The 17,651-nt window shown below is 44.3% G+C and overlaps 2 protein-coding genes across 3 annotated transcripts in view; one reads left to right on the top strand and one right to left on the bottom strand.

Moving 5' to 3' along the window:
* The window catches only part of LOC143288644 (E3 ubiquitin-protein ligase Bre1-like), a 42,030-nt gene extending 31,084 nt beyond the window's left edge, over nucleotides 1–10,946 (bottom strand). The window contains exons 1-7 of the mRNA XM_076597309.1: nucleotides 10,903–10,946; nucleotides 9,989–10,210; nucleotides 7,901–8,068; nucleotides 6,634–6,703; nucleotides 5,886–6,076; nucleotides 4,853–5,185; nucleotides 2,517–2,741 (exon numbers count right to left, since the gene is read on the bottom strand). Coding sequence (XP_076453424.1) covers nucleotides 2,517–2,741; nucleotides 4,853–5,185; nucleotides 5,886–6,076; nucleotides 6,634–6,703; nucleotides 7,901–8,068; nucleotides 9,989–10,099 — 1,098 coding nt within the window. The 5' untranslated portion in view covers nucleotides 10,100–10,210; nucleotides 10,903–10,946. The remainder of the gene's footprint in view (nucleotides 1–2,516; nucleotides 2,742–4,852; nucleotides 5,186–5,885; nucleotides 6,077–6,633; nucleotides 6,704–7,900; nucleotides 8,069–9,988; nucleotides 10,211–10,902) is intronic.
* Nucleotides 10,947–11,138: 192 nt separating this feature from the next.
* LOC143288643 (ankyrin repeat domain-containing protein 27-like) overlaps nucleotides 11,139–17,651 on the top strand; it is a 39,535-nt gene continuing 33,022 nt past the window's right edge. Inside the window, exons 1-5 of one of the 2 annotated variants that reach the window (XM_076597307.1) lie at nucleotides 11,139–11,208; nucleotides 11,886–11,991; nucleotides 12,850–12,886; nucleotides 14,422–14,501; nucleotides 15,450–15,505. In XM_076597307.1, the coding sequence (XP_076453422.1) occupies nucleotides 11,155–11,208; nucleotides 11,886–11,991; nucleotides 12,850–12,886; nucleotides 14,422–14,501; nucleotides 15,450–15,505 (333 nt within the window). In that variant the 5' untranslated portion in view covers nucleotides 11,139–11,154. The remainder of the gene's footprint in view (nucleotides 11,209–11,885; nucleotides 11,992–12,849; nucleotides 12,887–14,421; nucleotides 14,502–15,449; nucleotides 15,506–17,651) is intronic. The other variant, XM_076597308.1, reaches the window with a different exon arrangement.

The raw sequence follows: 17,651 nt of genomic DNA, 5'->3' as shown, positions 1-17,651 counted from the left end.
GAAACAAAACAGCTAAACACAAGAGAGTACCATAAATGATAAAAACAGTTTTCCTCAATGTGTACCCATTTGTTTAGTCTACAAACATAAAACGTCAGTTTTCAAGACATCAAATAATCTGTAAGAACATCAACTCCCGCTTTTCTGTAAAGGTAAAGAAACACAATAGTGTGTTGTGCCTAATGACCAGCCTGTCAGTATCAAACAGCACAATAGTGTGTTGTGCCTAATGACCAGCCTGTCAGTATCAAACAGAAACACAATAGTGTGTTGTGCCTAATGACCAGCCTGTCAGTATCAAACAGACACAATAGTGTGCTGTGCCTAATGACCAGCCTGTCAGTATCAAACAGAAACACAATAGTGTGTTGTGCCTAATGACCAGCCTGTCAGTATCAAACAGCACAATAGTGTGTTGTGCCTAATGACCAGCCTGTCAGTATCAAACAGAAACACAATAGTGTGCTGTGCCTAATGACCAGCCTGTCAGTATCAAACAGAAACACAATAGTGTGTTGTGCCTAATGACCAGCCTGTCAGTATCAAACAGAAACACAATAGTGTGTTGTGCCTAATGACCAGCCTGTCAGTATCAAACAGAAACACAATAGTGTGTTGTGCCTAATGACCAGCCTGTCAGTATCAAACAGAAACACAATAGTGTGTTGTGCCTAATGACCAGCCTGTCAGTATCAAACAGAAACACAATAGTGTGCTGTGCCTAATGACCAGCCTGTCAGTATCAAACAGAAACACAATAGTGTGTTGTGCCTAATGACCAGCCTGTCAGTATCAAACAGAAACACAATAGTGTGCTGTGCCTAATGACCAGCCTGTCAGTATCAAACAGAAACACAATAGTGTGTTGTGCCTAATGACCAGCCTGTCAGTATCAAACAGAAACACAATAGTGTGCTGTGCCTAATGACCAGCCTGTCAGTATCAAACAGAAACACAATAGTGTGTTGTGCCTAATGACCAGCCTGTCAGTATCAAACAGAAACACAATAGTGTGTTGTGCCTAATGACCAGCCTGTCAGTATCAAACAGAAACACAATAGTGTGCTGTGCCTAATGACCAGCCTGTCAGTATCAAACAGAAACACAATAGTGTGCTGTGCCTAATGACCAGCCTGTCAGTATCAAACAGAAACACAATAGTGTGTTGTGCCTAATGACCAGCCTGTCAGTATCAAACAGCACAATAGTGTGTTGTGCCTAATGACCAGCCTGTCAGTATCAAACAGAAACACAATAGTGTGCTGTGCCTAATGACCAGCCTGTCAGTATCAAACAGAAACACAATAGTGTGCTGTGCCTAATGACCAGCCTGTCAGTATCAAACAGAAACACAATAGTGTGTTGTGCCTAATGACCAGCCTGTCAGTATCAAACAGAAACACAATAGTGTGTTGTGCCTAATGACCAGCCTGTCAGTATCAAACAGAAACACAATAGTGTGTTGTGCCTAATGACCAGCCTGTCAGTATCAAACAGAAACACAATAGTGTGCTGTGCCTAATGACCAGCCTGTCAGTATCAAACAGAAACACAATAGTGTGTTGTGCCTAATGACCAGCCTGTCAGTATCAAACAGCACAATAGTGTGTTGTGCCTAATGACCAGCCTGTCAGTATCAAACAGAAACACAATAGTGTGCTGTGCCTAATGACCAGCCTGTCAGTATCAAACAGAAACACAATAGTGTGTTGTGCCTAATGACCAGCCTGTCAGTATCAAACAGAAACACAATAGTGTGCTGTGCCTAATGACCAGCCTGTCAGTATCAAACAGAAACACAATAGTGTGTTGTGCCTAATGACCAGCCTGTCAGTATCAAACAGAAACACAATAGTGTGTTGTGCCTAATGACCAGCCTGTCAGTATCAAACAGAAACACAATAGTGTGCTGTGCCTAATGACCAGCCTGTCAGTATCAAACAGAAACACAATAGTGTGTTGTGCCTAATGACCAGCCTGTCAGTATCAAACAGCACAATAGTGTGTTGTGCCTAATGACCAGCCTGTCAGTATCAAACAGAAACACAATTGTGTGTTGTGCCTAATGACCAGCCTGTCAGTATCAAACAGAAACACAATAGTGTGTTGTGCCTAATGACCAGCCTGTCAGTATCAAACAGAAACACAATAGTGTGCTGTGCCTAATGACCAGCCTGTCAGTATCAAACAACTGATCAATTGCTGACAGCTGGGTTTTGCACTATTTCATGCACAAACACTTCACAGTTCACAGTCAGTGCCATGAGACATTCCCCCTATACTGTTTTTCAGTTTCTAAAGGCAAAAAAGCATCTTTAACTTGATTTAGATCTTATGTGGACTAAACGAGATAAGAGTGAATTTGGGTCTTTTCAACGTTATTTTAATTGAGCTAAAATTCATCTGATTTATCTGTGACTGGTTGGAAGATCTGACTGGCATTCAGCCCAGAAATGGCTCTCCCTTCATATGGTCAGAGGACTGTTAAGCAACCAGGTTCCAACCCCAAGTTTTACCCGCGCTCTTGTCAGGCCGGTGACGGTTTTGCCTCCCTCGATGGTGACTGTGGCGCTGGTGTCTGTGTAGTACTGGAGCTTCTGCGACTTCTCCGTCAGCAGGCGGTCCAGGCGGTCGACCTTCTCAGCGGCCTTTTCCGCCTCGTACTCCATGTCGTCCACCTTGTTCTTGAGCTCTGCGCTCTCCGTTTCGGCAGCCGTCACTTTGTCTTGGAGTTCGGAGATCTGCAATGTGTACAATGACAGCACTGCACAGTATGTGTGTGTGTGTGTGTGTGTGTGTGTGTGTGTGTGTGTGTTTGCATTTGTCTGTGTGTGTGCTAAGTGGGAGGGTGTCTGTGTGTGCCGATGAGCATGGTAACACACACACGCACACTGACTTGTACACACACACCCCTCCCCCAACAGACACACCACAAAGAGAAATGTGAATGCCAACACACACAGAGGCAGACACCTGCACACACTCACACCCATGCACACAAACACCCCTCCTGCCCCCCACAATATCCTCCACACACACACACAGACAGCCCTCCCTCACCCCCAACCCCTTTCCACCAGACTGATCTGGAGGGCGTCCTCATGGTTCCTCTGGTGAAGCTTGGTGACCAGGACAGACACATACACCCCCCCAGCCCCCCGCCACACACACACAAACCCATGCATACACAGAGGTGCTCACACACACACCCACACCCACACGCACACACACCCCCCCACACACACCCACTCACACACACACACACATCCTATACACACACATCCATACATTCCCCAACCAAACACCCACACACACATGGAAGCAGTACCACTCCTCACTCCCAGCAGATGTTGAGTATGGTCCCCAAAACACACAATCCCACACAACACCAGGTGGCACTTCCAACCCCTCCCACTCCCAGCAGCCAAATCTGGAGTATGTCCTCATGGTGCCGCTTGGTGACCAAGACAGGCACACACACACACCTACACACACATGCACACATACACAGAGGCACTCTCCCCTCATTCCTCCCCCCAAAACACCCAAACCCACACACCCCCAGGCAGCCCCACTCCCACCCCTCCCATTCCAAGATCTGGAGTATGTCCTCATGGTGCCTCTGGTGCAGCTTGGTGACAACGACAGGCACACACACACCTAGACACACACACATGCACACAAACATACACAGAGGCGCACCCTCCAAAAGCTCCCCCCCATGCCCCCGCACCCATATCCCCAGGCAGCCCCCCTCCTCCAACTCCCATTCCCAGCAGCCAGACCTTGAGCAGGTACACAAGGTGCCTCTGAACCTTGGTGACCATGAGAAGCACACGCACACACACACACACCTACATCTGTGCACACTAACATACACAAGAGGTGCACTCCTCCACCTAACATCCCCCCAAGCCCACACACCCCCAGGCAGCCAGACCCCCACACTTCCACCCTGAACCCCTCCCTCTCCCAGCAGCCAGACCCCCACACTTCCACCCTGAACCCCTCCCTCTCCCAGCAGCCAGACCCCCCACACTTCCACCCTGAACCTCTCCCTCTCCCAGCAGCCAGACCCCCCACACTTCCACCCTGAACCCCTCCCTCTCCCAGCAGCCAGACCCCCACACTTCCACCCTGAACCCCTCCCTCTCCCAGCAGCCAGACCCCCCACACTCCTACCCTGAACCCCTCCCTCTCCCAGCAGCCAGACCCCCCACACTTCCACCCTGAACCCCTCCCTCTCCCAGCAGCCAGACCGCCACACTTCCACCCTGAACCCCTCCCTCTCCCAGCAGCCAGACCCCCACACTTCCACCCTGAACCCCTCCCTCTCCCAGCAGCCAGACCCCCACACCTCCACCCTGAACCCCTCCCTCTCCCAGCAGCCAGACCGCCACACTTCCACCCTGAACCCCTCCCTCTCCCAGCAGCCAGACCCCCCACACTTCCACCCTGAACCCCTCCCTCTCCCAGCAGCCAGACCCCCCACACTTCCACCCTGAACCCCTCCCTCTCCCAGCAGCCAGACCCCCCACACTTCCACCCTGAACCCCTCCCTCTCCCAGCAGCCAGACCCCCATACTTCCACCCTGAACCCCTCCCTCTCCCAGCAGCCAGACCCCCCACACTTCCACCCTGAACCCCTCCCTCTCCCAGCAGCCAGACCCCCCACACTTCCACCCTGAACCCCTCCCTCTCCCAGCAGCCAGACCCCCCACACTCCTACCCTGAACCCCTCCCTCTCCCAGCAGCCAGACCCCCCACACTTCCACCCTGAACCCCTCCCTCTCCCAGCAGCCAGACCCCCCACACTTCCACCCTGAACCCCTCCCTCTCCCAGCAGCCAGACCTTGAGGGTGTCCTCGTGGTGCCTCTGGTGCAGCTTGGTGACCAGGTTGTGCAGCTGACGGCTCTCCTTCCTCAGGTCAGCCAGCTCCCCCATCACCACCTCCTCCAGCTCCTTCAGCTTCTTCTTCTCCTCCTCCAGCACCTCCTCCTCCCCCTTCTTCTTTTTCTCTCCCCCTGCATCCCCACCGCTCTCCTCCACCCCATCTTCCTTCTTCTCTGCGTCCGCCTCCCCCCCTTCCTCCGTCTTGGCCTTATCAGCAGCGGCGTCTCCATCCACAGACTCGGAGTCTTTCTCCGTGGTAGTGTTCTCCACAGAGTCCAGCAGTTCCCTGCCCTGAAAGGGTTCATGATCAACAGGTTTTCAAAGTAGGTGAAAATGGCGTAACTCCACCCCCCCCCCCCCCCATCCCCCCAAAAAAATGTTTAAAAAAAAACCCCACTATTCTTTTATGTTCATTTTAGTTAATTCAGTATTACTTTAAAATATTCTAATGCAGTAAACATGTCAATGATGTTAGTGTCATTATATATGTAATGTCGAGAATTTGCATTTCTTTTATTTCAATTACAAAAAAGGAAAACAATGTCATATCGTCTTCAAGCTCAAACATATGATCTTGCAACTAGGAAGAACCCAGTTATAATTTTCTGGATTTGGAGCCTCAACGAAATAAACTGTTCATGATCCAGAAATACAGCTCAAACCAGAAGACTCACAACCTATTATTGGTATGACTGTACAGGTTCCCCCCACCCCGACATATTTAAACCAAATTTGGTATTGTCAGACAAAGAATTTCCAGAAGAAAAAGAATTTGCTAAAGTTTACCAAGACACACACACACACATGGACACATAGACAACCGAACACAGAGTTAAAATGTAGACTCACTTTGTTTACACAAGCCAAAAAAAACAAAAGAGGTCACGCGCTCACTATAACGACGCACTCTCCCTGGGGAGAGCAGCTCAAATTTCACAAAGAGGAAATATGTTGCGACAAACAAACAAAAACAAGGAATACAAAACAATACCTGTTGCTCCACATGGCTGGACATGGCCTGGTGCATCTTCTCGTTGCGTTGCAGCAGACGGTCGAAGGCCTGCAGCAGCTTGCCGATGGCACGCTTGGAGAACTCCACACGCTGCCCCAGTCGCTGCTCCAGCTCCTGTTTGTCCCATGTTGACAGCAGTGCCAGGAACGACGTGGTCTCGTTACTTTCGTCTGTTCAAAACAACAACAGTTCATCGTGACTATCAGTGTGCTTGCCTGGAAAATCTTGTAAAGCCAAACTGTTCTAAACTACAATTATCATGATTATCAATGCATTGCTCAGATAATCCTGCAAAAACCAAATGTCAAAACAACAATTATCATGACTGTTAATGTGCTGCTCAGAAAATCATGAAAAAGCCAAATTGTTGAAAACAACAATTATCATGACTATCAATCTTTTGCTTAGAAAATCCTGAAAAAGCCAAACATCAAAGTGTGAAGGAGCCTGCAAATGCTCCCAAGCTCTTCTTTGTCACCAGTTCAACAGCAGTGCTAGAAATGACATGGTGTCATTGCTTTTGCCTGTCCAGAACAACAATCATTATCGTGACTATCAATTTGCCACTTGGAAAATCCTGTTAAAGCCAAACTGTTCAAACAACAATGATCATGACTGGCAATGTACTACTTGTGAGAGCATGTACACACATGCATGTAAGATAGAGGCAGACAGACAGAGAGACAGACAGGGGCAGAAAAGTGGACAGAGAAACATGACGACTTACTCTTGGTCTCCGTCTCATCTGCTGTTTCAGCGTCCAACCTCTGCAGCAGCACTCTTACATCTTCGTCAAGCTGAAGACACACACACAATGTGTACAAATGACCATTAAAAACATTCAAATTGGAATCCTTTCATTTTGTTACCTACTCATTCAATGGTTACCACTGAAAGTGTTACTGAACAATGACTTGTTTGTTCAAAAGCACTGTCACAACCTAAACTCAAAGCATAATAAAAATTGAGAAATTCTGTGTGTATCAAAACCATCATTCAGCACATGCTGCAGTAACTCTGAACATCACTTCATCATCAAAAGAAAGGGATACATAGAAACATCTCTTTCTTCCGAAGAACCCAATGCCTTTTCTGTTTCAGTTTCAGTAGCTCAAGGAGTCATCACTGCGTTCGGACAAATCCATATACGCTACACCACATCTGCCAAGCAAATGCCTGACCAGCAGCGTAACCCAACGCGCTTAGTCAGGCCTTGAGTAAAAAAAAAAAAGTGAATAAATAATAGATAAATACATAAAAAAAGAACTACTACTGTAGTACTAATAATAATAATATGTATAAGGCGCAAAAACTTGATAAAGTCAACTATAAGCGTACAAAAAAATAATAATAATAAAATAAAATAAATAACATAAATAAATAATAGTAATAATTAAATAAAATAAAAAAATCAGGGAGACAGCACTATGCCCAGGAACAGAAAACCACAGATGACGTGACAGGCATTTGTTGGGAAAGCAACTCACCAAGCAGATGAGTGCCAAGATGAATAAAATTGGGAAATATCCAAATTCAGTCCTGTGGGACACAGTGCAGACCAGTATTTGAACTATTTCAGGGACCCACTCAGTTTTGTTACTTGCTGGGAAGACAATGGTCAATATATATATATATGTCTAGACCTGCTAGTGCCTGAACCCCTTTCATGACTATGCACATGCAGAACATCAATTTCACACAATAAAGACCCCACAATCTACATCATCATTTGACGAAAAATACATCCAGCATGCACATTCCTGAAAATGATGTACAGCTGCCTAAATCATGAGGTACAAGCAGCCATACATGTATAAAAGCCCACTCATAGACCTGTATGGTTGAATATAGAAATTACAACTCATGAATGCAACAAAAACAACAACAACAAAAAAGTTAGGAATGTCAGCCCCCTGCCGGAGTCTGCACTAGTTGGGTCATTGTTAAGTATGTGTAATTAAAAAAAGAGTTGTGTGTGCTGGCCCCAGACTGACCTGGTTCCAATATCTATTGACAATCATGAGCACAGCATCGTCAGTTCTCTGCCGGTTCTCCAGCTGCTCAATACGTTTCCTCAGCTCGCTCTCCGCCTTCTTGCGCTGCTCAATCCTCTCGCTCAGTTTCTTGTTCTGGAAGACCAGCACCTTCATATCTAGCTCCTCCTGCACACACAAACACACAGCATTCTATGATGTAAACAACAGAACCGTAACATATCAATACATCTATAATAATAAATATAGTATTGCTGATGTTCTGAAAACCAAAATGATGCACTGCTCATTCATCAAGCTGGTCCCCGGCACATTCAAACAAAGTCAAACAACAAACACATAAAAAGAGTAAAAATCCTGAATCAGAGCTTCAATGCAATCATCTGCTATGATACAGAGTTGTTTCCCTTCCATCACTGCTTAGCCAAGAAATCCAGATGAATATGACTGGTAGATATGCCTGCATTTGTAAAAATAAGCAGATCTGATCAGAATGTGCAGCACGAGTGACCCTCTGAATGTAGTCTGGGATCTCAAAGACGACCACCCAGAGTTCGGGACCCCCATGATTTTGAACTGGTCAGAAGCCCTGTATTAGTGTATATCAAAGGAAAACACATAATACAAGCAGCCCACGCCCGCTTGGCAGGGCCATGGGACAGCATCTCAGTCAGCATGTGGCAACTGCGGCCAAGGACACCCTATTAGTATTACGGTAAGCTGGTGCTGGCAGCCAGCAGACAGAATGGCCAACGTTGCCAATACCTCTCCCCAGGATGTTTGAACTTGATCAAGTGCCAAACACTTTCCTCACCGGAGTTGATGGCCTGCGCATCTCACTTCCTGTATGGCTGCTGCTGCACTGGGAGTGCAGGGGTCCAGTTCGCCATTCCCCTGTGGTCTGCATTCCGTTTCCAACTCACACCGAAGGACGGCTACACGAGGCTTGACGCTCCTTTTGCTTGCACAAGTCTGGTGCTGTGGGATGTGCAGTTCATCAATGGAGGCTTTGACAGCCACAATTCACCTTAGCTGACCACTGGACCTTCACAGTGAAAAACCACCACCTCACAATGCACAGGACTACCCCTTGACAGCAAGGTACCACCACAGAGAAATCACTCTTTTAACTGACTACAGCCTAGAACATGACCTCAGGGGCAGTGAATAATAGGTTGATAAATTCTTCTCCAACTACAAACAACTTCTGTTTGTTTCATAATATTTTGATCAAAGCAGTTTTCCTCAGGAGATGAGGACAAAATGAAGGCAGCCAGACAAATATGGCCAACCAACTGGGCCAGTCCAGAGCCAAGTCCATGAAGAGATGCTATATAATATCATACAATATGAATCAAAGAGAAGTCAATGGCATTGTGAACACTTAATCAATACATTATTATTACATGTTTTCATGTCTGGAATTGGGGACACTCAGAATAAAAAGGGCAGCGAGACAGAGAGAGAAACTGATTAAACATGAAAGAGATATGCAGCCTATGTATATATATATATGTGTGTGTGTATGTCTATATGTGTGTGTACCTTTGGCAAGAATTGCTAAATGCTGACTTGAAAAGCAACAAGTTTTAGCAAACTATCAATGATATTTATGATCATATTTCACTTTTAAGCATACACTTTGTGGCTTTCTATGTCAATGAAAGACAACACTTTTCCACATTGTGCCTATTTACTTTCAAGTGAGGTACATGATCAACTACTGCTTATGCTCCAGACTGCTAAATTAGTAACTTCATTCTTACACATCAATCAAACCATCATCACTCACTGCTGAAAAATTCAAAAGAACAACAACAAACAAAACTTTTTTAAAAAAAGAAAAAAAAAAGGGAAAAATACAAAAAATTCATACATTTTTGTCTTTGTTGCTTAAACCAAGTAACACCCCTGCCAAGTATAAACAGGCATATCCAGAGGATAGAATTACGAACGGACCATCACCAAAACAAATACAGCCAAGTGGTTACAAGTATAGTTCACAGTGAATTATATAACAATCTATGCACATCACAGAAATGCCAAACAACCCCACCAAACTAAAGCCTGCATGTTGCAGCACCTTACCAAAGAATAGATGGAGCCCATCTTGTAGTGTTCAAAGTGGGTGGCTGGCCGCTTGGTTGGCGGCTGGCCCGACGAGCCAGGAGATTCTTCCAGAGGTCTCTTGGTTGCCATGGTGACTGTCCCCTGGCAGTTGTCACCAACTGCGTCTTCTGACTGCCCTCTCCAATCACTCTTTTGTCAGGTACGTTCCAAGCCGACAAACTGTTTGATCACTTCCGATCCCTGCAACACATTTTTTCTTCTTTCTAGCTAGCTGTCAAACATATTGTAGATTTTCTGTTGTTGTATCATGTATGAAATAAAAAAAATTTTTAAATCAATTCTCATCAAAATAATATGACTGAGAAAACAATACAAACTGAAGAATATTCATTCATAACTCCAGCCTTGTTACGTACTATACCATCAAGTCTCTCCTTTGTTCACTGACTGACTGAGCTGAGGAAAATTTATATTGTAGTTTACTGCAACATCAGTGTGCACGAAATAGTAAATACTACTGCTGTATTACTAATATGCCTGTTTTATAACTTTAGTACAGGTTCAGAGAGCTGATCAAAGGCAATTTTTTTAAAATATTAATTCCCACAAATTTTACGAATCCTGTAAAAAATTGACAAAATCTTATTGAACATCCACCGATTAGAGTATGGCATTCATAGAAAAGAAACACCAAGAATGCAATTGTAAACAGTAAATCGTTCCCGAGTCTGACATCAAAATCAGGCACTCGCCGACGTCTCCCGTCTCCCGCTGTAGAATGCAGTGCATTCTAATGATACTGTACGCCTTCTAATGATACACTCATGTGTTCAAACAGGTCTATATTTTGTTATATGATAGAATTATGCATAAACATTAGATTTACAATCAAAACATGTGTAGATTCTGCAACTGATGCCGTTTAAACTTACTCGCTCCGCTGTTTGGCGGCCATACTGTCTTTCGTATGAACTCTCTGAACAAAATTAAAAAAAATAACCATTTATGCCATGCGTATAAAATCATATTCCATTCAAAAATTCATTAATATCCAAAAGTTGAATGCGACTTAGCAAATATATTCTCATAATGAAACAATATGCACGAATGAACCAGATTCAGAACCAGAAGAATGAAGGGGGTTAGAGATTAGAAATGTCCTGCGAGAGTTGTCAACAATCGCAATGGCATGTGATGTGGACGAACTTGACATCAACCCCTTCTTCAGTGCGCTTCAGGTACTTTATTGAAGATGATATTATATCCCATTTTATGAAAAACACGTGACAAGCGATCGCCAAATACAAGACTGAAGAACACTCGTAAAGCTGCTCTGTCAGATCAGAAGACAAGCTAAACCATCCAGTGTCTCAGTTCTGTCAGTGACTCACCGAGACTGCGAGAGACTGAAAGTGTTACAACTCAACAGTTTTACCGGTACTTTTCCGTCAAAGATTTTTTCTTTCACGTACACCTATCACCAGTTCACACAGCAAATTATTCAAAGAAGCATAATCAGACAACGAGACTGAACCTCCCCTTGCCCCCAAAAGAAAAAGTGTCATGTGTGTTAAATCACATTGAAGTTCAGAAACACTTTGGTCTTCATCAGGAAATTGACAAGTTTCACAAGATCAGTGGATGGTAATATTTCCCGTTATTTTCCTTTTGGCCTCACACTTCTTTTCTTATTTAAAAATCCACCAATGTAAAAACACAGCACCTCATCAAGCGAAAGTAAACACACAAAAAAATCATCATGGTGACTCAGCATGAAGAAGAAGACACTGGCTTGCTGTGTTTCACTTCATACATCAGAACTGAGTGCATTGGGTTATGCTCCAGTTCTGCTGCGTTTTCATGGCATGACATTCTTCTCATTTTTTTTCATTTGTTTGGGGTTGTTTTTTTCCAGACCAAGTTTTCTGATTTGTACAACAGAGCCCAGGAAAGGTGTTACACCATCTGCATCCCACAGTCCTCTTCCATTCAAGCTTCAGCCATCAACAAAGATTTTGCAGGTGATTATTTGTTTAAAAGAGACTGGGCTTTGGGTCAGATTACAAGGGGAAAAGTATTGGAACAATGGTTTTAAAAAGATGACCAGCAGAGGAAATACAATCAGCTCTGGGTAGGAGTTTGGTGGGATGTGAAAAAGAATGGCCCTGATCAGGTCCAGTCAGACTTGGCCGCCCAGTGGCCAGTTTGTGATGTGTAAGACTTGACCCAAGATTCCGTGCTGCTGAATCTTGTGCTTGCCTGGTAAACTGCTGTCTGAAGAATTAGGCGAGCAGATATGTAGGGTATATATACATGGATCAGTCGGCTTGCTTGGATGCTTTCTTGAAACTGAAACTGTAGGTACTAGATTACATAGTATATTTCCCTTTCATTCAATGGCTTTGAGATGGGATCAAGGCCAGTCTCTGTACAAGTGATAGATATTTCCTTCTTTTAATCTTCCTCTTTTGTTTTGCTTATCTCTTTGTGGTAGAGTGAACGATTGTGTTCAGAATTTTAGACTGATTTTATTCTGATGTTACATAAGCCAAATGAAATAAAGTGTGACTGAATCAGTGCTATATATATATATACAAGTCAGTATGGTTAGATTGATTTTTTTTAAATATAAAAATCATTGTAATATACTAATAACTGTGTATATGCATGTCAGACTCAACCACCATCCTATGGCTTTACCACAGCATTTTATGTTCATATTGTTTTATTTTTGACTGAATGAAAATTGAAATGTTGTACCCTTTTTTTTTCTTCTTTTTTTTTAAATGATAAGTGTGTGTGACTGTGGGCATTAGAGACTGTCAGCATGTGCCCTGTCTATGAGCATGAAGTAAACGCCTTCCTTGTGTGCATTTCAGAGACACATATACTCCGTCCTTCACCATATTTCAAGGGGTGAGTGTTGCTGGCACTATAGTAGCAGTTTCTGTATGCATAATGAATTTAAGCTTGCATAGAAACCTTTGTTGTGGTATGTTGTGGTATTGAATTCAAGAATTTTGTTAAGTGTTTGTGGGTTTGTCTAGGTTTGTTTTTTGTTTTGTTTTGTTTTTTGCGTGTGTGTAGATATGACAGTTACTTGTTGACGCACTTGAGCGTTTGTATGGTTTGACAGTCCTGATATGGCTCTGAGCATTTGGTATGACTAAAAACAACAATAAACAATAAACAAACAACAATGCTTACTGCACTGTGTTCACTTTTTGTTTGTGATGTGATGTGTTTGCGCATGTGTGTAAACTAGGGAAAAGGCCAGCTTGTGACAAAGGTTAACCATGTGTGTAAAGCATGTGACAAAGGTTACCCTGTGTGTAAACTAGGGAAAAGGCCAGCTTGTGACAAAGGTTAACCATGTGTGTAAAGCTTGTGACAAAGGTTAACCATGTGTGTAAACTAGGGAAAAGGCCAGCGTGTGACAAAGGTTAACCCTGTGTGTAAACTAGGGAAAAGGCCAGCTTGTGACAAAGGTTAACCATTGTGTAAAGCTTGTGACAAAGGTTAACCATGTGTGTAAACTAGGGAAAAGGCCAGCGTGTGACAAAGGTTAACCCTGTGTGTAAACTAGGGAAAAGGCCAGCTTGTGACAAAGGTTAACCATGTGTGTAAAGCTTGTGACAAAGGTTAACCCTGTGTGTAAACTAGGGAAAAGGCCAGCGTGTGACAAAGGTTAACCATGTTTGTAAACTAGGGAAAAGGCCAGCGTGTGACAAAGGTTAACCATGTGTGTAAACTAGGGAAAAGGCCAGCTTGTGACAAAGGTTAACCCTGTGTTTAAACTAGGGAAAAGGCCAGTGTGTGACAAAGGTTAACCATGTGTGTAAACTAGGGAAAAGGCCAGTGTGTGACAAAGGTTAACCCTGTGTGTAAACTAGGGAAAAGGCCAGTGTGTGACAAAGGTTAACCATGTGTGTAAACTAGGGAAAAGGCCAGCTTGTGACAAAGGTTAACCATGTGTGTAAACTAGGGAAAAGGCCAGCTTGTGACAAAGGTTAACCCTGTGTGTAAATTAGGGAAAAGGCCAGCTTGTGACAAAGGTTAACCCTGTATGTAAACTAGGGAAAAGGCCAGTGTGTGACAAAGGTTAACCCTGTGTGTAAACTAGGGAAAAGGCCAATGTGTGACAAAGGTTAACCTTGTGTGTAAACTAGGGAAAAGGCCAGCTTGTGACAAAGGTTAACCCTGTGTGTAAACTAGGGAAAAGGCCAGTGTGTGACAAAGGTTAACCCTGTGTGTAAACTAGGGAAAAGGCCAATGTGTGACAAAGGTTAACCCTGTGTGTAAACTAGGGAAAAGGCCAGTGTGTGACAAAGGTTAACCCTGTGTGTAAACTAGGGAAAAGGCCAGCGTGTGACAAAGGTTAACCCTGTGTGTAAACTAGGGAAAAGGCCAGTGTGTGACAAAGGTTAACCCTGTGTGATGTGACGTTTCAGAGAGCTCCTGACCATCCATGGGAACAGCAGCAGAACTGTGTCACTGGATGAGGATGCCCACACCATCACAACTGTTGAAGGTAAGCTTGGACTTTATACCAAAAAAATGGCAGGTTTTTGTAGTCGTTGTTGCTTGTTTTTCAATGTCATTACTCACAGGCCATACACTCCAGTCATTCCAATCCCCCCATACACAGCCACACCCACGTTTGTCTGCTGCACTTTCAGTGTCAGCAGTCCACAGAAAACTGTCGTTGTTAGGTCATCATGAGGCCACACTCCAGTCATTCCAGTCCCCCCATACACAGCCACACCCATGTTTCTCTGCTGCACTTTCAGTGTCAGCAGTCCACAGAAAACTATCGTTGTTAGGTCATCATGAGGCCACACTCCAGAGGAGACCCTGCACTGCTGCTGAGGCACTTTGATGGTGTAGAGTAGGGCTGTTCTGGTTTAACATGCACAGCACACCACCTAAAAAGCCCTGTGCTGGTGGCAATAATTGCTAAGCTGTGGAGGCAGACTGAGTATGTGTCAGCTCCAGAGTAGAGGTAGCCCACGATGTTCCGCCAACAACAGTTCCCCCTTGAATCTGCCAACACTGAAGAACTGACCCCAGCATGAAGTGGAAGGGGAGCATGGTGGGTGTAAAAACTGAGGTTGCAAGGAGAGCAGGGCATGGAAATCCACAGAATTTGAGACTTTTTTTTTAAGCTGATGATGAATGAGAATGAAGATGATAATGATATTGCTATGGAGGTCCCAGTCATCATAATACAAACCCCCTTTGCCAGAATATGCATGTATACATGCTTGCACACACACAGAGACTTGTACACAACACTCACAACACACACACACACACACACACACACACATCTATGCTTTTCACACACATATTTATACAACACTCATGCAGGCACACACACACACACACACGCACACACACACACACACACACACACACACACACACACACACACACAAGGTGTTTGTGTAATACAAAGTTGCTCCTTTTTTCTCCCCAGGTTTTCCATCAAAGGTCATTGCAAGAATCACCAGTGAGGAACTGGCATACAACAAGGTACATCAGCATTTTATTGTATCACAGCATTTTATTGTATCACAGCATTTTATCATATCACTTTTTTGTTACAGCAAATCTCTTTGTAAAGCTGTGCTTGGACATTGAATCCTGATTCATCAAACTGGTTTTTTGACCTTTCAACTAAGAGCAAACAATTAAGGAAGGAACATTTTTCCAGGAGTGGCTGGATATTTTTGTCTTGTGTGTGATGCTTTCTGTTAGGTGTGGCGTTTGAGATGCACATGTAGTTGTTGATCGCTGAGTTTTAGGAAGGTGAGGATGTGTGTGTGTGAACATTTTTGGGTAGTGCGGGCTGGGCTGTGTTGGTGACAGGGTGTGTAATGAGTGATTTCTGTCCTCTTCCTCACCTTGCTGTACTCAGGGTGTGTAATGAGTGATTTCTGTCCTCATCCTCACCTTGCTGTACTCAGGGTGTGTAATGAGTGATTTCTGTCCTCATCCTCACCTTGCTGTACTCAGGGTGTGTAATGAGTGATTTCTGTCCTCATCCTCACCTTGCTGTACTCAGGGTGTGTAATGAGTGATTTCTGTCCTCATCCTCACCTTGCTGTACTCAGGGTGTGTAATGAGTGATTTCTGTCCTCATCCTCACCTTGCTGTATTCAGGGTGTGTAATGAGTGATTTCTGTCCTCATCCACACCTTGCTGTACTCAGGGTGTGTAATGAGTGATTTCTGTCCTCATCCTCACCTTGCTGTACTCAGGGTGTGTAATGAGTGATTTCTGTCCTCATCCTCACCTTGCTGTATTCAGGGTGTGTAATGAGTGATTTCTGTCCTCATCCACACCTTGCTGTACTCAGGGTGTGTAATGAGTGATTTCTGTCCTCATCCTCACCTTGCTGTACTCAGGGTGTGTAATGAGTGATTTCTGTCCTCATCCTCACCTTGCTGTACTCAGGGTGTGTAATGAGTGATTTCTGTCCTCATCCTCACCTTGCTGTACTCAGGGTGTGTAATGAGTGATTTCTGTCCTCATCCTCACCTTGCTGTACTCCGGGTGTGTAATGAGTGATTTCTGTCCTCATCCTCACCTTGCTGTACTCAGGGTGTGTAATGAGTGATTTCTGTCCTCATCCTCACCTTGCTGTACTCAGGGTGTGTAATGAGTGATTTCTGTCCTCATCCTCACCTTGCTGTACTCAGGGTGTGTAATGAGTGATTTCTGTCCTCATCCTCACCTTGCTGTACTCAGGGTGTGTAATGAGTGATTTCTGTCCTCATCCTCACCTTGCTGTATTCAGGGTGTGTAATGAGTGATTTCTGTCCTCATCCACACCTTGCTGTACTCAGGGTGTGTAATGAGTGATTTCTGTCCTCATCCTCACCTTGCTGTACTCAGGGTGTGTAATGAGTGATTTCTGTCCTCATCCTCACCTTGCTGTACTCAGGGTGTGTAATGAGTGATTTCTGTCCTCATCCTCACCTTGCTGTACTCAGGGTGTGTAATGAGTGATTTCTGTCCTCATCCTCACCTTGCTGTACTCCGGGTGTGTAATGAGTGATTTCTGTCCTCATCCTCACCTTGCTGTACTCAGGGTGTGTAATGAGTGATTTCTGTCCTCATCCTCACCTTGCTGTACTCAGGGTGTGTAATGAGTGATTTCTGTCCTCATCCTCACCTTGCTGTACTCAGGGTGTGTAATGAGTGATTTCTGTCCTCATCCTCACCTTGCTGTACTCAGGGTGTGTAATGAGTGATTTCTGTCCTCATCCTCACCTTGCTGTACTCAGGGTGTGTAATGAGTGATTTCTGTCCTCATCCTCACCTTGCTGTACTCAGGGTGTGTAATGAGTGATTTCTGTCCTCATCCTCACCTTGCTGTACTCAGGGTGTGTAATGAGTGATTTCTGTCCTCATCCTCACCTTGCTGTACTCGTATTGTTTCCTTCGTCTTTCTTCTTTCTTTTTATCTTTTCTCTCTTTATGAATCTAGTGTAAGTTAGGTTATTGTCACATGTTTTCTACTGTATAATGTGCTGTTAATATGATTAGATAAGGTTTCATATCTTTTTTTTTTATTTGCCTCCATGTGTTTGTTTTTAGTGTGAATTCCTTGGTAGTGCTTGGCAACGCCCCTCCTTAACCACCTTTGGCTATGTGACAGACACGACTCTTGATA

The sequence above is a fragment of the Babylonia areolata genome, chromosome 12 (genome assembly GCF_041734735.1).
Source record: "Babylonia areolata isolate BAREFJ2019XMU chromosome 12, ASM4173473v1, whole genome shotgun sequence".
Taxonomy (NCBI): domain Eukaryota; kingdom Metazoa; phylum Mollusca; class Gastropoda; order Neogastropoda; family Buccinidae; genus Babylonia; species Babylonia areolata.
The sequence above is the reverse complement of the archived record's forward strand: the minus strand, read 5'-3'. Positions and strand labels throughout refer to the sequence as shown.